The 20087-nt window shown below is 42.9% G+C and overlaps 1 protein-coding gene across 2 annotated transcripts in view; it reads left to right on the top strand.

The window, feature by feature from the left end:
* The window catches only part of CPS1 (carbamoyl-phosphate synthase 1), a 92437-nt gene that overhangs the window by 49997 nt on the left and 22353 nt on the right, over window positions 1-20087 (top strand). The window contains exons 22-28 of one of the 2 annotated variants that reach the window (XM_054515441.1): window positions 5597-5738; window positions 7549-7614; window positions 8173-8236; window positions 11454-11635; window positions 18131-18314; window positions 18561-18580; window positions 18884-18951. In XM_054515441.1, the coding sequence (XP_054371416.1) occupies window positions 5597-5738; window positions 7549-7614; window positions 8173-8236; window positions 11454-11635; window positions 18131-18314; window positions 18561-18580; window positions 18884-18951 (726 nt within the window). Of the gene's footprint in view, window positions 1-5596; window positions 5739-7548; window positions 7615-8172; window positions 8237-11453; window positions 11636-18130; window positions 18331-18560; window positions 18581-18883; window positions 18952-20087 lie in introns of both variants that reach the window. The other variant, XM_036386851.1, reaches the window with a different exon arrangement.

The following is a 20087-nucleotide window of genomic DNA, read 5'->3' as shown; positions in this document are numbered from 1 at the left end:
AGGGTGCAGACCCACTTTAGCTCAGCATTTGTAGCTGGGTTGCAAAGGCCTTTTGGGAGCCCATGTCCCTGAGTGGGTACCTGCAAGCTGTGCTTTGAAAGCTATTTGCTGGAAGCATGACTGTGGTGGAGTAGGCACAGAAATTACAGGTGCTGGAATGAGCACCCTGCACCTGCAGGTGAGCTGGGAAGCACTGCAGGGAGGGAAACTCAGATAGGCCATCAATAACCTGGGCTCTTCAACAGGGTCTTCTGCATCCCCACTTTTCTCAGCAGCAGTTTCTGCTGACCCATGTGCTTTGGGGACAGGTCAGTGTGGCACACAGGACTTGTGTGGACATCAAGCAGAGCAGGTGCAGTGATTGGAAATGAGGCTGTGCTGGTTTATGCAGTTTGAGGAGTTGCCACTGACATGTTTGTAGTGCTCCTCTCTAGCTAACTGGAAAGATTACTTTTGTCTTCTTTGTCAACTCTAGGGCAGGAAGGGCTTGGGAACAAGTTCAGAATGCAGTACATGAGGATAATAAAATACAAGCAGCTATTCGGCACTGCTGTTTGTGCTTTGTGTGGATCTAACATAAGATACTTTCTATTTGTCTTGTAGAGCCACTGGTAATAACTTCACAGCTGTATTTTCTTCCAAAACAACTGAATGCTTGTGAAAATGCAATATGTATGTATTCCTTGATGCAGGGGATATCCAGACATTGCCTTAAAAAGCCATTGGGGAGCCTCTGTAACCAGTATGTGCAATGCTAGGAGCAGGGCAGTCTGTACTGTGGCATCCCAGCAAAGACCTCAAAGCTCCCTTTTACCAGGGATGGAAAACAGGCTTTCAGGAAACATCTACAGCCCATTTCTTGGCTGTGTTTTGGTGCAAGCTGCTGCTTTAGCTCACTTAATCTTGTGAGTGAGTCATTCAGGTCTTAGGGCACAGTGTGAGGCTCATGTTACTTAAATCAAGATGTCCACAGTGAGATTTATTAGCCCAGGGACCAGGATGTTAAAGGTGCAGAGAGCTGGAGTGACAATTGCTCTGTGAGTGAGATTTGTTGGTTTGCAGCTCCTGCTTCCTTAAACACTCCTTTGACATCTTTTTGTGAGTCATCTCATGAGTTTTGTAGGAGGGGAAAACTGGTAACAATCTGTCTCCTTGAGAAGAGAAGCAGGGAGAGAATTTATATTGTGATCTCATTATTTTAATTGTAACATGTTCAAAATCTTGTAAAACATCAGAAGTAATCAAGGAAACCACTAGGATCCTTGAAGCAGAGCAGGACAGTGAGGAAATGAGAAAGAATATGCTTTTGTATATAACTGAGCCTGAAATTCAGCAGGTTTTTGAAACCTTCAGGCCTATGACTACTGAGAAAGGAAGAGCTCTCTCAGGACTGGGTATGATGCACTTTGGTCCGCTCTGCTTGCTATAGCAAAACTGGGCTTAAAGTTTAGTCCGGGCTTAAATCAATTCAAATTTGGGAGGAGCTGAGTGCAAGACCTGTGGGCTGAGCTGCTCACCTGTGCAGCTCCTCTGTGCATATCCAAGCCACATTTGTAGCTCCTGAGATGAGGCAGGGAGGAGTCTGTGAGCTTACAGGGCTCATGGTTAACTGGGACACAGCTCACAGAAGTCATACCCCAAATGCTCCCAGCTCAGGCTGTGGCTCTCAGCTCACAAAATATTCCTTATCCTTTTGATCCATACCCATTTACATGGGCCTAAGTAATGTGTGGATGGGCATAAACTTGACAATATACCTGAAAAGACTCAGAGGCTGATTTGGGAGACAAAAAGAGTGTTTCTTCTGCTGGCATCTTTATTAGTGGGTCAGGTGAAAGCTGGTCAAGTGGAAGAGAGGGCTCTGCTGAAGTGAGCAGGGTCTCCTGACAATTTCAGTGCTGTCATTGTTCCTCCAGTCAGTTAATAGATTTCTCCAGGTTCTCTGTGCCAGGTGAAAATTTCCTCATTAAGCAGAATTTATTCCATTTTCTCTTATTGTTTGTTGTCAAAGAAGTGAGTGGATGGAATTCCAAAGATGACAGGGTGGAATTTTCAATTAAAAGCAACTACAAATCAACACTGGAGGCTGAAACAGTCACCAGCAAGGTTGGAGAAAAGCTTATTTTGTTTATAAACTGCAAAATGAGCAGAGGCCTACAGCTTTCTGAGGAGGTGAACAACCATTTAATAATCATGGCAATGCACAAAAGTCTAATTGTCTGGATTTGAAGCTCTAAAACTCCTGTCTGTTATTTTGCAAAGGCAAATGTTAGGAAGAGGAGCATTATAGATGTCTGAAATCGCGGTCACTTCGTCTTCCCTCATTTCAGAATTGATTCTAAGCCTGTGAGGGGGTTTAATCTTTGGAAGACTTTTTGCTCTGTGTAGGAAAAGGGAGTGATGCTCCAGGGCAAAGTGGGAGGGAGTGATGTAAGACTGGGTCATGTGATTTGGTGTATCCAGGACTGAGAATTTTTGTCTTTTCTTTTAGTGCTGGATTTCTGATGAGCTTGAAGGGTTATTTGCTGTTCAATATTCAGAGAGATCAGCCTGATTCTGCTCTTGCTGACTTTAGTGTCTCTACCTTGTCTAAAGGGCTGTCTCTGAGCAAAGGGGGAATTGCTCCTTAAAAATTGTCACCCCTTAACCTCTGCATGTCTGTTTTGCTATCTGCAAGATAAGCATAACCCTACCATAGTGTTTGCATGTTTCTTTATATTATTTCCATGAAAGTTGAGACAGAAATGCTAAAAATTACCATGATTAGTAAATGGAAGTTATTCAGTTATGAAAATGTGTGTCCAGTACATGTAGAGAGGCAGCCTGATTTCCATAGCAGTGCTGAGGATTTGCAATTCTCTGATTCAGTTCCCATTAAACATGATTGACCAATTCTGCTGGTTTCTTCTATCATGCTTTAGGAGCAGCAGAAGAAAAAGTGCATGGAAAAAATGCATGGTTCCATTTCCCCTCTAGGAACTTGTCTTTTCTCTTTTGCATGCTGGTTTTCCTGTAAAAAACTGGTTACCTTTCTGCATGGATTAGTGAGTGGCCTAACCTAATTTAAGCTGCTAGCCCAAGGCAAATGAATCATGGTGCAAAATAATCACTGCTTTTGTTCTACCCTCCCAGCTGGGAGGGAGGGTGACAGTGAATGATATTCTTATAATGAGATACAAGAAATGGAATGAAAACAAGCTGCAAATGAAGGCAATTTGCTGTCTCTGACAGTAATCAAATGACAGCCAGCTATGTGTGTTCCTGAGGCAGAAGGGAGGGAGGGCAAAGGAGTAAACTGCTCAGAAAGAGGCTCATTTTCTTGGGGTCATCAGGTCTACTCACTCATTCTAAGGAGGCTGGGTCCTTAATAGCCAGTGACTGCTAGCATCAGTTTTGACAGAGAATTGGTGGAGTTTGCTGTGTTTGCTTCTGTAAAAGGCACATCTGTGCTCTCAGTTCTGGTGTTCATGATCTGTGCAGGAAGTCCTGCCTCTGAGCTGAGATCAGCAAGCAGAATGGGCTGAGGAGAAGTGGAGTAGTTTCTGGTAGAAGTATTGGAGCATGGAAACCGTTTTTCATACAGTGGGGTGCCACAAAGTGGATCTCACTTTGGGAAATCCAAACCTGAGAAGCTCAGCCTGCTGGATTAGGCAGGACTTTTTCACTGAATCATAGAATGGTTTGGGTTGAAAGAGATCTTAAAGCTCATCTCATTCCACCCTCTGCCATGGGCAGGGACACTTCCCACCTGCCCAGGTTGCTCTGAGCCCCATCCATCCTTCTCTTGAACACTTCCAGGAGCGGGGCAGCCACAATTTCCCTTCTGACCCTAAGGAAGAGGAGGCTTTGCTGGGGTAAGAACAGTGATGTGGTGCAGGTTGTAGAGGAGATCCAGGGTGTAGATGCTGCTCTTGCCTGGAGTCCCCTGAGGGCAGAGCAAGCTGTTTGTGGGGCTAAGCTGGGCACTGTGTAGAGGAGAGGAATTACTGTAAATGCTTCTTTCCTGCAAATGTTCACCAGCTTTCCCTTTCTCCTGTGCTGGTTGCAGGAAGCTGGAGTGCTCTCTTTGCATACTCCAGGGCAAGGAGAGAGGTGGCATTGGGAAAATGGACAAATCCTATCTATCCAGGGATCTGAACCGAAGAGTTTCTGGTTCCCAGTGCTGCTCTCAGAACAGCTGGTTTGACGCTTGTGTGACTCTCTCTGTTTCACACTAGCCTGACTTTACTGAGGGAAGCAGAGCTGCTCCATGCCTAAGCCAGAGTGGAAAATCCAGTCCAATGACTTTTTTTTCATGCTTCAGCTTCCTGACATGTTCCAATAAAATGGTCTTACCAGTCTTCTCCCACACAAATAAAATAATAGTATTTATTTTAAAATACTGTTGAGCAAAGGACATAATTCAAAAACTCTGATTTAGGAAAATTGCTTGTTTGTTAATCATTCCATTTTCCTTATTCAGAACTTGCCTGCTTGTAAAATATTGATTTATTGGGCAGGCAAGAATGCTCTTGGCATGAAGGTGTAAAGAAGTAGTACTGATAAAAATACAGGCTTTTTTTATGTTTTTGCAAAAGCTAAGCTTAGAAAAGGTAGCTTAGAAAGAGAGGGAGGCAGAAACTATAAGGGTGGAGTCAAAACAAAGTGGGATGAAGAGTAGAAGAGAAAAGAGTAGAGTAAATGAAGAGGGAATGGAGAAGATGAAAAAAATGAAGAGCAAAATGGACAGGTAAATGTTGATTTCAGAAATGGCAGGGGGGAAGCAATGTGTTTCAAATAAACAGCAAAACCAGGACTTGTGAAAAGCAAAACCGAGGAGAACAAAAATGCATGGAAGTATTGAGAGACCCTGGTTGTAAATATGAAATCAAAAAGGTACCCCTGCTTTACCTGGTCAATGCCCTCTCCATTTGCCTAATGCAAGAAGCAACACTAAGATATGGAAAAGGGTTTATTGAGACTGTTACAAGAAAAAAAACCTACCTTGTGTGTGAGCATCTAAAGGGTATTTCTGCTGCCCATGTCTGAGGTGAGATGCTTTTTGGCCATTTCAGAAGGTAGGCACAACATCTTCAACAACAGAAAAAAAACTTGGTTGGGATAAATTGTGTTTCCCAGCTCAGCACCATGGTCACAGGGTCAGGGCACAGTTGTGCCTCTGAATGGCTCCATCCCATCCCAGAGCTTCAGGAATTTCATGCCTTTGAGTGGAGTGGGCAGCTGCAATGAGAGGCAGGAGGTGGAAGCACATACATAATGATTGGTCCAGCCCAGTCTGGTCAGGCCTAGGTTTAAAATTTAGACTAAGATGATGTAAGGGAGATATTAAGTTAAGGTTTGGGCACTGATTCCAGTCTCAAAAATGCCAGGAAAGTAAACGTTTTACTTCCTACTGCTTGCAGTCTGCCTGCAGACTTTACCACAGAGGTGTTTGTGTGGGGCACCAAGGGCAAAAAAGATGTTTTATGTTGGGTCTTCTTCCTTTTCTTGCCTTCACATGCATGATCCTATGGCAACTTTATGCAGTGTAGAGACAAAAGCTCTCATGTATCTTCTAGTTATTGCTGTAAAGCCTCATTTTCTTATTTAATCCCAGCAAAACAATTCCAGAGGAGACACTGAGGAGAGCCAAGCAGATGGGGTTCTCTGACAAGCAGATTGGGAAGTGCCTGAGGCTGACTGAAGTCCAGTGCCGTGAGCTGAGGCTGAGGAAGGATATAGTGCCCTGGGTGAAACAGGTATGTGAGCAACATCACTGGCCCTGCTGGGGGCTTCCAAGAGTGGCAGGGGGACCTCTCTGTCTTTAGAAACCCCTGGTTCTGTTAACATCCTCAGGAGTTCAGGTGTTGATGTGAGGAGAGCACAGTTCACCCATGTAACTGCTCCTTCTGCACTGCAGGCATCAGTGTAATGCCATGAACATTCCCAAGGAGGCACTCAGAATATTCTTGTTCAAATTCTTTGTGGCTGAGGGGGAAATACATGTGGCTTCAGGAAAAGGCTGAAAATGCTGGCCCACCATGGCAGGACCATGGAGAGCATATCTCTCTCTCTTGGTAGTAAATTTTTACAGGCTAATGCTTTATTTGAAGTGTGCTATTGTTATGGGTTCATTTGCTATTCATTGTGATAGCATGAGCCTAATGAGCTCATCTGGTATTCATGGCAGTGTCACTAGGTGCTGGCTGCTGCATTTAAGGTATGCTGGTATTGAACTGTCACCAGCTGGTTTTCTGTCCTTAAAGATGGTAAAAAAAACAAACCCAAACTACTGAACGTTTCTGAAAGAGTTCATTTGTATCCTCAGGCCCAGTTCGAGGTGCCAAGTCTTTTTCTGTTCTCCAGCTGCTGTTTTTCTTCTGTGGCTCACCTGGCCACAGAAACTGCCTGGTCTTACACTGTGTTCTTTCTGCTGCATATGGCACTGCAGTGCTGGATTGATTTTTGTGCCAAGGTTCACTTAATAAGGTCATTCTACTTGTGCCTGCCTGTGTGCCTTCAAAGCATATGGAGCCATGAAGTACAAGTCACAGTATTAGCAACAGTAATGAGCAGCAGACACCTGGTGCTAATGATGTAAGGTCACATTCTCCATGATTCACAAGGCTTTGGACAGGCAGTGGGGATTCCTGGAACTGCTTGAAGTTTGGATAGATTTTTAAATGGTATAGCACATAAAAATTCATGTCAAGACTGCTTTCATATTTTTCCCTGTTCAGTATTCTCTGTAGAAATGTTTCAGATGTTCATTCAGGAAACTTCAGCGGTTGCTGGTGACCCAGATGGACTGGGTACCAAGTATAACATGCCATGAGTAGTCGACACAAATAGTTTGTGAACTGCCTCATGGGCAAAATATTCTTCTAGGTTCTCTTGTGACTAATTACATAAGAAATTGTTGATAAATATATATAAAAGGTGGCTTAAAATCACTCTTGCTTTGTCTACCATTTAATTAGTCTACATATACATTTAAAGTATACATATGCACATAAAGCATGGTTTAAAATCACTCTTGCTTTGTATACCATTTAATTATCAAAACATGAGTTATATTGTAACATAAACACACAGTAATTGTGCTGCTGCTCCACAAGATTGCCAAGTGACATTGTGTGTGTGTTTGTGTGGGAGTCAGATGGGGTCAAGAGTAGTCTGAAGATTCCAGACAGTCTAGTTATAAAGGGCAGAAAACCTGGTGGAATCTTTGTAATCTGCTGCACAAACTAAAGAATGAGGGCCTTGGCAAGCAGGGGAGAGTTCCTGGGCTGTGTAGGTGTTTCACCCAGGAGGTGCAGAGCTAAACTGCAGCTTAGAAAGAGAAGGTTGTGTTGAGTGAACTGTAGGGTTGGGGCAAGGCAAAGCATAGGCTGTGTTAACAGCACAGGACAGTTCAGGTCAACTGCTTTTGAGAAAAGATATGATGGGAAAATAATAGGAGTGAAACAACAGTTGGAAGGGAAAGAGGCAAGAAAAGGACCCAAAAATCTGCATTTAGGAAAGATCTTGCACTGGCCAAATCACAATCCCCCTTTGTTTCCTGTACAGATTGACACCCTGGCAGCAGAGTACCCAGCAGTGACTAATTACCTCTATGTCACCTACAATGGGCAGGTAGGCACCCTCAGAAACAACAGCCTCATTGCTGTTTGCTCTGATCTTCTTTCCCTATTCCATGTTATTTCTGGAAATCTTGCAGATACCTCGGTCTCCATAGCAATTCTTTTGGATGGTTTTACATAAAATCCCCTTCCAGCAGGCCTGGAACTTGCTCTGGCTCCAATCCTGATCCAGTGCATTTACTGTTAATGCCACTGTGTTGTTAAGAGCCTGTTATTTATCACCTGTACATGCACAGGTAGGTGCTGGGAATGCAGAAGTCCTATTTCCCTCATCTCATCCTAACATTATTTTTATATGAAGCTTCTCAGGTCCTTAGGCAGCTTCAACAGCCATATTAGAGGTGCTGTTTGTCTTCTGGTCTGGGTGCAGCACTACTAATTCCAGGAGAGATGCACTTGATTTACACTGCAGTGAGCAAGATCACACTGGAGCCCTGAAGGATCAGATTGCTGGATTTGGACTGAACCCCAGAAACTGTTTATTCTGAAAAGCACAGAGTTAGGTGCTGTGGAGTACAGATCCTAATGACTCTTTTGTCTCCCTCCCCAGGAACATGATGTAAAATTTGATGACTGTGGAGTGATGGTGTTGGGCTGTGGACCATATCACATAGGTAAATCTTCCTTACAACTCCTCTGTTCTCCTTGTCCCCTCAAGCCTTCTTCAGGTATTCTTGTGGTTCCTTTGTTCCTCTTTTCATATGGTGAAAAAAACCTCCAGAGCACAGTGCACAGGACAGCAATTCCTAACAGAAGGTTTGTATTTTATACTTGGAGATTTTATTTCACACCCTGAAGAAAGAAGGAGAATTTTATTACTTTTCACTTGGTACTTAGTTGTGATTTCCACAAAATTTTACAGAATTTTTTAAATCTCACTTTTTCACATGTTGAGGTCTTGAGAAGCTCATACCTTGTATAGAAGCTTGTTGCTCCCAAACCTATCTTATATGTTTACTGCCAGCTCATGGTGATATTGTCACTATGCATTTTACAGCTGTAAGTGTAGGTGACTCTGAAAATATTTTTATATCTTCAGCTGCTTTTGTGTGAGCAATTCTCTGTATGTTGTTTTTTCTTCCAACCCACTCAGATCATTATACAGAGTAACAGTTTCCTCGTGGCTGTGAGTATTGGGTAGATAGACTCCTGAATTCTCTATGTGATGACTTTCACTTTTTCTTTCCATGGATCTCTCCAAATAGCTTGCAATTGTTGACAAGGAAAAAATTGCTTGTTATTCAGAAATATTTCTGCTCTGCATCTCCCAGAACTGGTGATGGGTTATGAAAGCTGGAATTGAAAACTCCATCCATTTGCTTGGCTTGGATTGGAGAGGTCACCGCTGCACTCCTGTTGCTGTTTGTAGGACATGTCTTTTTGAACTCCTTTTCCAGCATGAATGTTGAGATGACTGAAATCAGGAGCAACACTCCATGATTAGGCTTATTTTTTGTGAATGATTCTGCTGTTCAGCAGGCTGGGCGGCATGGCTACAAAAAATGAAAAGGATGGCAGTGGTATTTCACAAGTTGATAGAATGTATGTGAATACATTTTGCACTGCTCACCTCAAACTCCTCATTGCTTAGAATAGACATGCTGGTCTGTTCTTGGTCTCATCTGCTCTGCAGTTTTGATTAGATCCATCAAGACCATCTTTGGAAGAAGTTGTAGCTAAATAAAGACTGCTAGAGGAAACCATTACTTGTAGCTGTAAAATATTTCCTAGATGCAATAGCCAAGTTGTTTTTTTGGATTTTTTTCACTTTTTTTATTCTTTGAAGGCAAGTAAGTGTGGCAGTGTTCACAGGGGTCCCAGGACGAGGGAAGAGATGAGAATCTTGACTCCATGTTTCAGAAGGCTGTTTTATTATTTTATGATATATATTATATTAAAAGAAAATGGTATATTAAAACTATACTGAAAGAGTAGAAGAAAGGATTTCATCAGAAGGCTTGAAAGGAATAGAAAGAAATGGAATAACAAAAGCTTATGACTCTCAGAGAGTCTGAGACAGCTGGACTGCGATTGGCCATTAATTAGAAACAACCAACATGGACCAATCACAGATCCACCTGTTGCATTCCACAGCAGCAGATAATAATTGCTTTTCTTTTTCTCTGAGGCTTCTCAGCTTCTCAGGAGAAAAATCCTGGCAAAAGGATTTTTCATAAAATATCATGGTGACAAGTAAACAGTGTGCTTTTCCTTTATGCTTTCAGTATTGTAATCAGAATTCAGTGGGATCAACTCAATGTTCTCTTCCAGGTTAGAAGAGGCTAAATTATTTGGAATGCAGGTATTGATGTAGCAGTTGTGTCCTGAGGAGCAGTGTCTGGTTATGTTACAGCAGTCATTACTAGTATTACTATTTATTTTCTGTCTCCCTTCTTCCCATGTTTGGGTATGATCATTACTGGCTGTGCCTGGAATACACTTGACAGCTGTTCAGCTGTTTTCCCAGGTTGTCTCTGAAGCAGTCAGATGAGGGCTCCAGATGACCATTGTGTTCCTAAGCTGTGGTTTCTTATACCTATAAAAATACCTGTGTAATGGAAGTGGAATACAAATTCTGAATGAGCATCTGGTGTCCTGTCTTGGAAACATCCAGGTTCAGATTTGATTTTCCTTTTTTTTTCTGTGGAGTTTAACTGAAGGCATGTTTTGAGGTTCTTGTTTGACTGAAGTGAGGAAACAACTCATGTGCCTGTCAGAGAGTGACCTGTGCCAGCCATCAGTTTGTGACTAGGTGGTGGGGGCAGCAATTAAGCACAGACTGAATTTCTAACATATCTTGTCACACAATTAAATATAAAAGTAATATCAGTAGTTAACAATCATGTAATAAATGAATGCAGCACGATGAGGCCAAGGTTTTCTTGTAGACTGTAAGCACAACCATTTAATGATGTTCTTTATGCATCATTCTCTATTTGTGGTACCTGTTTTAGATGTTTGAGCACAGAAATGTGTGGGGCAGTAGCTGTTTGCACAAGTCTTGATTCAAGTGTTCCCTGGAGCCTGCAGCACTGCCCAAGTCATGAGAGTTGCAGCTAGCCCAAGGCCAGGCATCAAGTCCTGGTGCTCACCCAGGCCCCCTCTGTGCCTCTTTCCTTTCAAGATGGTCACAGTGCCCACTCAGGGTTTGGGACAGTAGGATGGTCACAGACCATCTTTTCCTTTCAAGATGGTCACTCTGGGGTTTGGGACAGTAGGATGTGCTTGTCCCACACTGTTGCCACAGTCACTGTAGCCTTTAAAGCAAGATCCAGGGATCACAGAGTGGCTGTGGAAGTGTTGTTCTTCTCATCTGTCTTACCTGGAGTCACTGTACAGGAATGTCAAACCCACTGAGATGTAATTATTTTCTTGTTGGTTTGGCTCTTCTGGAAGAGTAAAAACCACCTCAGTCCTCTGTTCTTCACACATGCTTTGTGTTTCATGGAATAAGCAGTTCTGTGTTATAATAACAGGAGCTCAGTTTATCCCAGTTTATCTTTATCATGGAGTGCATTGGTTGGGAAGCAGCAGTGATTGGATGGAAAGCAAGAGCACATTGAAGTGCTTATGAGCACAGGATGACAGACATGTTGGAGAGGTCTGTCACTCCTGAGCAGCTGAGCCAACTTACCTGTTGTGCTTGGAGCTTCACGTTTTGTGGATGATTAATTTCCACGGGAGGACAATTACATTTCTGACTCTGAGCTGACAGGAGGCATTGCTGGCTTATTTTTTTTTTCTTCTTTAAGCTGGAGTGCTGAGAATATCTATTTATGTTTTCTTCTCTGCATCCTTCTTTTCCTTGCCCCCTTTTCTGTCTCCTGGCAGGCAGCAGTGTGGAGTTTGATTGGTGTGCTGTCTCCAGTATCCGCACGCTGCGTCAGCTTGGCAACAAGACCGTGGTCGTGAATTGCAACCCAGAGACAGTGAGCACAGATTTTGATGAGTGTGACAGACTGTACTTTGAGGAGTTGTCACTGGAAAGGATCCTGGACATCTACCAAAATGAGGTAAAGAAAAGCAGAAGCACTATAAAAAGCCATGAAGCAACCCAAACTTTTCAAAATTCCTGTCACTAGCTTGCGAAGCAGCTGGGGGTGAGGGAAGAGAGCAAAAGCTGTTTGCTTTGGATCCCAGTGTTGCATTTTACACATCACTGATGCTCCTAGCAGGCTGCTCAATAAAGAATGCCAAATAAATATGAAATTATTTTGCAAGATGCCATATTGTGCAATATTTACAAGCAGGCTTAATTTGCTGCACAGACATTTATTGCACAAACTGTTCTGCCCTTGCACTGCTGGGCCTTAGCAGTTAAGCACACCCTTGATTTGAAGCACAAGTCCTCCACCTGGAGCAGTTGAGGGAGTTCTGTGCATCACAACATTGTGGGCTCAAGAGTTTGTAGGCTTGGCTTTGCAGTGCAGTTGGCAAGTGGATGTGGTCCAGCATACAGGCAGGCAGACCAGGGAGGGGCATTGGAATTGCCATCAAACCAGAAAATGTTCCAGCTCTTGATCTGGACTTTGCACTGGTCTTTCAGCAATTTTCAAGTGTCCAGAAATGCTGATCTAAGAGATGGAGTACTGTATTTGCAGGGAAGCCCTGACGAAGGCAGGGCTGATGCATCTGACTCCATGTTCTCAGATGGCTCATTTATTACTTTATGATACTATATTATATTAAAGAATACTGTACTATACTAAAGAATACAGAAAAGATACTTAAGAATGCTAAAAAGATAATAATGAAAACTTGTGACTCTCTCCAGAGTCCCAACACAGCTTGGCACTGACTGGCCAATGAGTGAAAACAACTCACACCAGAATGCAATGAAACAGTCACCTGTGGGTAAACAATCTCCAAACACATTCCACATGAGCACAACACAGGAGAAGCAAATGAGATAAGAATTGTTTTCCTTTTCTCTGAGGCCTCTCAGCTTCCCAGGAGAAAAATCCTGGGCGAAAGAATTTTTTCAGAGAATGTGAATGCCACAATGGAGGAGAGTCCCAGACATATTTGATGATGTGGGGTGTATAATGTAAACAGTTGGCCCCAATATTGAAAATGTTGATTTCTAGCAGATAACACAGTCATCTTGGATTTGTTGCTGAGGCTTTTAAAGGTGCTTTCAGGAACTTCATCTACACTGAAATTCAGCATCAGTGGGCCATGTAACTTGCTGAAGCAACTTTGCAGAACTTGCTGAAGAACTTTCCAGAAATGTCTGGAATCTTCTCTAGATCATGTTAAACTTGTGATTTTTCTTGACTCTTTTTCCTGGTATATGAGGATCTGAGCTCATCTCCTTTGTGAATGGGTGCAAATTTCTAAAATGGTTTCACAATCTGGCCATGTTTTGATCATTCCCAGGTTTGGAACCAGGCCAAAGCATAGCAGAAATTAAGTTGTAGTCTCTAGGCTCTGTTCTTCGGCCATTTGCAAAATACTGTCTATGACCATTTTTAGATTGCATGTTCATACTTTCCTGTTTGTACAGGTTGTTTTAAATTTTTGTAAAAACAGAGACTGCTACTGGAAAATATAGATTTTTCAAGAGGCCAAAGAGTCTGGTGGCTCTCTGGACTCTTAAAGGCTGATTTTTGGATGCTTTAGGATTTTCCATGAGGCTCGGCCCTAAAAACACTGAACTCTTGTTTACTTAACAGAACTGAACTCCTGAGCAGGGGCATGGAGGAAACTGGTGTGACAGTTTGTCAGACAAATAACACTGATGAAATACAACATCTAATTACTTCAGGATCAAAGAGAAGGTAGAGATAGGTGATGAGGGAGCTCATTTCCACATGGAGTGCTAGTAATTAGCAGGTTGGGTAAGAAAAATATGTGCAAAGAATACTGAATACATATTGAAACTTGCATTATCCTGCTTGTCAGAGCAAGGCTTGGCCAGTTTGATGGGGGGCAATGCAGATCTCCAGGTCTAATAACAGCAGCATCATCCTGTCATACCCAGGGTTTGCAGAGGACTTTGCTACTCTGGTGTGGGTGTCAAAACAACCAACTTGATGTTTGTGCTGGAGGTGTGAAAGCCATCAGAGTATGAGCCTAAACATCCAAAATCGGTGTTGTTCTGTCTAATAATTCCAAAGGTGGATAGGAAATACAAATAGTAAAACCACTTTTCTTCAGCAGTAACATAAGGTAATGGTATGATTATGCCTAATTTGCAAGTAGGGAGACTGAGGAGTAGATAGGCCTGCACAGAGTAATGCAAAAGAACCTGGGCAGAGCTGGGGACAGAGCCCAAACCTCCAGCAAGTGTAGTCTAAGATACATTATTTGTTATATGTCATTTCTTTAGAAAAATGAATAAGCCAAATGCTAATGTGCTGTTAAGATAATACTTCCTCAGGCAAATGCAGTTGGAATTCAGCCCCTGGGGAAAAGATCAAGTTAAAAATGAATCAGATTCTGAGATCCTTCACCAATCCTGTAGGTAGCCATCTCTCCCATCTTCACATAGAGTATGAACAGTGTCATGATTTCAGACTGTTCTTTTAACCTCTCCTGGTCATTGCCTCCTCTGGTGTTCCAATGGACAATGAACTGTTGGAAATGACTGAAAAGCCATGGATCATTGGCAAACTGCATCTAAAACCATCAGCAAACAGTGGACACAGCCCTGAGCCCTTTGTAGAGATGATTTTCAGCTCCCTAATTCTGTTAGGATTAGCAGCAGAGCTTGGGCAGCTGTAAGGCCAAGTGATTAGGTGCACTGATTTGTCCCTGCTTTTCTGATCAGATAAATTAGGCTGCTTCAAGGAGAGAGTTTACCAACAGCACTGAGACAGCTGCAAGCTGCCCACCAAGAAATGCTCACAGCTCCACACAGCCCTCTCCCAGGGATGTGCTCAGCTGTCCCCCCTCTTTCTCTTCCTTGTGTCCTCTTTAACCTCCAGGTGACATTCCAGCTGCAGTGACTCACCAGTCTGAGCTCTGCATAACAGAGCTGTTCATTGGAGGAAAGTTTAATTTACTGCAAGCATGCAGAGTTAGGTGGTAGTCTGTGAGGACAATAATTTTAAAAAATAAATAAAATTCCTTCCCTCAGATTTATTGGCTTTTTGTTTCCAGAGAAGATGTTCCCTTTTTATTTTAATATCTATCTGCTTGAGGGCCTCTACTGATTCTTTTTTCTGTTTTGGAGATTATTCTGAAACAATTCATAAAAGTAAAGGAGGCTCCTAGGTACAATTTTAATGGTCTAATTTGTTTTCAAACTCAGGGAAAAAGAAACCCCAGCTCTATTACTAATGACATAACAGCAAGGTAGTAATAAAAAGAGTGATTTTTGTTATAAAGGAGAAAATAATTCTCTCTAGGCTTCTCTCACTAGATTATGTATTGCGTGTATTTTAACGATATCTCATGGCAAGGATGTTATTAATTTTCTTTATAATTAAAATATGGCTGATGACAAAGTGATAAGCAGTGGGGTCCCTTTCTGCCTGCCCACATTTCTCAGTGGAGCAGTCGTGTTCCCTGTCAGGACAGTGGTTGCTCTTTGGGTGGGAACATGCTTTGGGAAACAGCAGCAGAATTTTAAAGTAAAGAAGTAAGCAGCAGCTAGATTCAATTTATGGTTCTCCTTGAGTAAAAATGAGTATATGATTCTTTGCTATCTGCTTGAAAAAGGAATCTCCTGTGTCTCCTTAGGGCTGAAGTCCCTAATTCTATCCCAACTTTGATGTAGGCAGTATTTGCATTTTAGATGTGCACTTACTAGAATTGTTTTAAAGGCAGAAATGAGCAGCAGCTGAGGAGAAGCTGTTAGCTGGGACACTTCACTTTTCACATATGTCAAGAATAGATTAAGATGTTGGTTAACCTTGGAAGCAAAGCTACTTTGACTTGTTACTCTCCTTCCAAGCTGCAAGGAGGGGTTTGCTTATTCACACTCTGGTTCTTATCCTTGTGGGATAAAGGGGTCAGGGACTAGAGTGAGTTACTCTGGTTTGGATGGGTCTGGAAGCACTAAGTCATGGATTTCTCTTCCAAGCTGGAGGTGGTGAGCTCTGATGTCATGAGACAACTGCTTTTGGGCACAAAACAGCCCCTGTCCTTTTTCACTGCCTGTCCTAAGCTCTTTCACATGGCTGCTGTTGGCCAGCAGCATCATGGCATCCCATGAGTGACTGCATAGGAAAAGGGGAAAAAAAAGAAAGAAAAAATAATCATCTTATGCTGTGTATTAGCCTGCTGAGCAAATAACCTTGGGCTAGTAAGTGCTGCTTAAATGCCAGCCTGTTGGATCTTTATTATGGTAGGAAATTGTCACATCAAAGCTGAGTGGGGACTGTACTATCATTTACCATCTATTTTTGCCCAGTCACTTATAGTCCATTCTGCTCTCAGTTTACAGTTTTGCCACTCCAAATCCCTTTAAATCCCTGAAGGAATGCCTCTTCCAGGAAGGCCAGTGAAGCTGACCTGCTTCAGGAAAAACACACTTGTTAATTAAAAGAACACTGTTCCTCTATCTTTTAGTGCCAAACCATGGATCACTTGCTTTATGTTTCTCATTTGTTAGAAGTAAAGGGTAAAACTTTTAAGTTTTTGTTAGGGTAAAACTATAAAACACATTTGGTTCAAAAGAGTACTTCACTGGAGCTGTTCTGTGGGCCAGATTGTCCTTTGGGCAAAGTTTCACCATCTTTAATTTGAAAGTAATGTGCTCTTTGTTGTAGGTACTCTAAGACCTGTTCTTCTACTGAAAATTTTCACACCTGACTAGATTCTGCTTGAAAGCATTAGGGATTCTATGGAAAAAGAAGCCCATATTTGCACCTGTGGAAAGGTGTGTGTTAGCAAGCAAGATCACCTGTCTCTTGTTATTTACTGTTTATTATTTTCTCACTTAAAATGCAAAGCTGCCCAGTGACAGACATGAAATGCTCCACTGTGGCTGGAGGATGCTGTGCCACCTGTTCTGCCCCTTCTACCTCTGGAATTGGAGTGTTTACAAATAACCTGTGTGGAAATGAACACCCAGGACAGTTTGCTGAAATACTTGCTACTATCCAGGGCACTGCCAGAAATGAGAAGCTAGTCAGGAATAAGGAGCATTAATTAAAACAAAGGGCTAAGTGTATAGCTTTGCATAGCTTTGCAGACTGTATGAAGAGTTGGGCTCTGATTTATGCTCTGCTTAGCTTTGTTACACTCCTTAAAGCCTGGCTTCTGGGGCTAGCAAAGGTGCTTTGCTTATTGAGTAGCAGTGCTGGCAAGAAAAATATCCAATAATTCCAGTTGTTTCCCATTGCCTCTGTGCTGGAGGTTACTGCCTTGCATCTCTGGAGTAAAAAAGATTTTGCATGAATGTCTGCTCCTCTGGAAATCTCTGACCATGAGCATGGAAGAGGCTGTTTTTTCCAAGAGTTAGATTGAAAAATAGAGACCTCAGCATCTTGTTTGTTTGTGCTGCTGGGTGCAAAGGCCACAGCAAGCAGGGAGGGTTAGGCTCAGTTGTAGTGAGAATTTCCATGTCTTCATGGGTAGGAGCACATGGGAAGGAAACCTGACCCCACAGGGCAGAGTGCTGGGATTTGTTGGTGTGCAAAGCATGTTCCTAGTGCAGTGCCTTTCCCCTGGAAAGCAAGGCAATGTGTGTCAGCTCAGTGCTTTGTCCCCACTGAAAAGCAGAAGCACCTAAACCTGACACACAGACAGAGTAACAGCCTGTGGTTCAAGCAGGACTTAGGGAATCATGGGTTGTTGGGAAAGCTGCAAATTTCCCTGGTTCTCTAGGGAATTTGACCTCCAGTTTTTGCTGGGTTTTGAGTGATATTGAGGAGGGAATTTCTGGTTTAGGGAGGATACACACTGCAAATCACACTTTGCTGCAGCCTGGGTGCCACTGGATCAGCACAATTATGATAAAATCATAGAATGACTTGAGTTGGAAGGGACCTTAAAGATCATCTTGTTCCACCTCCCTGCCATGGGCAGGGACACCTTCCACTATCCCAGGTTGCTCCAAGCCCCTGTCCAGCCTGGCCTTGGGCACTTCCAGGGATGGGGCAGCCACAGCTGCTCTGGGAACCCTGTGCCAGGGCCTCAGCACCCTCAGAGAAGAGAATTTCTTTCTAACATCTAACCTAAATCTCTCCTCCTCCAGTTTAGAACCATTTTTCCTTGTCCTATCACTATCTGTACATGTAAGAAGTTCCTCTCCTCTTTTTTAATAAATTCTCTTTAGGTTCTAGAAGGTCTTCCTGGAGCTTCTCTTCTCCTGCAATAAGGTCTGCAATAAGATCTTCCTGGAGCTTCTCTTCTCCAGCCTGAACAACCCCATGTCTCTCAGCTTGTCTTCACAGGAGAGGTGCTTCAGCTCTCTGATCATCTTTTTGGCCCTATGATCTGTCTTTGTTCACAGCAACCTGAAAAGAGACATAATCTAAATATTGGAATTTTGTTGTGGCAGCTCTTCCTATTAAGATAACTCGCACATGACTGTGCTCCTTTCTGCCTTCCAACAGGGATGCAGTGGCTGCATTATTTCTGTAGGTGGGCAGATTCCCAACAACCTGGCAGTGCCACTGCACCAGAGTGGAGTGAAGATTCTTGGCACAGATCCTTTAAAGATTGACCAGGCAGAAGATCGTTCCGTGTTCTCAGCTGTCCTGGATGAGCTGCACGTGGCCCAGGCTCCCTGGAAGGCAGGTCAGCACACTGGTAAGTTGGGATGTGCACCTGGGAAATGCTGAAGCAGCTGGGGTTGGGATGTGCATCTGCTCATCTTGATACATTTCACAATTTTGAAGGCATTGGACAGTTTTTTACTGCCCTTGTTGAAGAACTTTTTGATCCCTGGAAAGTGATGCTGCAGCAGCACTGGCAGAGGATGGAAACTAGAAGGGAAATGTCTTTAAAGCACCTCAACAACCTGTGGTAAATACCCAGCAGAAGTTAGCACCACTGACAGGCTGGTCTAGGCATCCTGCTGGGCTTGAGGAGCAGGATAGAGATTGCAAAGGAATAGAGATGTGTTGGCATTGCTCTTTTTGCCCAGTGAAGCTCTGTGGACAAGGGAGGTCTGAAGGTGCCAGCTCTGAAACCAGGGAGTTTCATTCAGTGTAATGTGTGTTAGATTCAGCACAGGCTGCAGCCTCCAGCTTCTTTCCCCTCATCTTTACTTTGCTAGTAAAGTGTAAATGCAGTTAGAATTGGAATTTTGGAATGACTTTAAAATATTTTCTTGTTCACAGCATGTTTTTCCTCCCTTTCTTTAGAGAGATGCAGTTGAATTTGCAAGGTCTGTGAGTTATCCCTGCTTGCTGAGGCCCTCCTATGTTCTGAGGTAAGGCTCAGCTGTCAGAGCTCAGCAATGAGCTCAGTAAGAACTCCAAAAACCTCTCTGAGACAAGGCAGAACAACTTCAGAGAATGTGTGGGAAACTCTGTGCTAGGTGTAAGTGGCATCAAGTTGCCCATGAGACACTTGCTCCAACCAATTAATAAAGCCAATGGAGCCCTGAAGTCCATCAGGCACAGATCAGAGGTAGAACATAATAATAAAAATCTCTGTTCAGCTGTATTACCTTTTGCATATCTCAAGGCCAAAACCACAAACCATCTGGGATATTCTTTCAGGTTCCTGAGATTGTTACCTTTACAATTAAGTCAGAAGATTGTTTGCCACCAGGAAAAAGAGAAGGGAACCTGCTGAGGCTGTTTATTGAGATGGGCATCTGTTTTCAGAAAATGACAGTGCATCTTTTGAGTTCAGCTTCTTATTTGCCAAGCTTCTCTGCTTACAGGCATGTTTTATGTCCCTCCACTGTGGCAGCTGCTTCTCATTAAACAGACATTGTAGAGAGTCCCTCATTTCCAGCAGCCAGACAGACTTTTTGAGGAGGTTACACCAGCACATGCACACAGCAAACTCACAAGTTCTGAATGATTGCTGTTCTCTGTGAGAAGTTTCTTCATAGCTGGGTGACTCAGTGCAGAGAGCAGTTTGCTGGGCACAGTTTACAAGTGAAAATAAATTGGAGACAGGATCCTTTTCATGTGAAAGACACACATATCAAAATGAAGCACTTAATATCAGTTTTCCGGGCTGGGGGACAAGCACATTTTTTATTTTAAAAGAAGAAAAGGAGAAGGGTTTCTTTGGCCCTGAAGGAAATATCCTTTAGAAGCAACTCCTGAGTGTGACTTTTCTATCTGGTATCTAAGACTTGCAGTAGGGTTTCAAGAGAGGTCGAAAACAGCTCTCCTGTCAGGAGTAAAGTTGGGTATAGTCAAGTATAAGGTAACAACTGCTCCTGATGTCATTCTGCAGATATTAAGGAACACTTCTTTTAGCCTGTTGTTTCCATCTGTATTAAAGCCATTATAGGCCCCTTCTGTGTTAAGTATTTGCTAATGTGTGTTAGTGCAGGGTAGGGGGACTCCAGGGAGAAAGATGAAACTGGAGGATGTAAAACTTGAG

Source organism: Molothrus ater, chromosome 7, assembly GCF_012460135.2.
Source record: "Molothrus ater isolate BHLD 08-10-18 breed brown headed cowbird chromosome 7, BPBGC_Mater_1.1, whole genome shotgun sequence".
In the NCBI taxonomy this organism is placed as follows: Eukaryota; Metazoa; Chordata; class Aves; order Passeriformes; family Icteridae; genus Molothrus; species Molothrus ater.
Note: the sequence above shows the minus strand (reverse complement) of the source record. Positions and strands in the feature narration are given on the sequence as shown.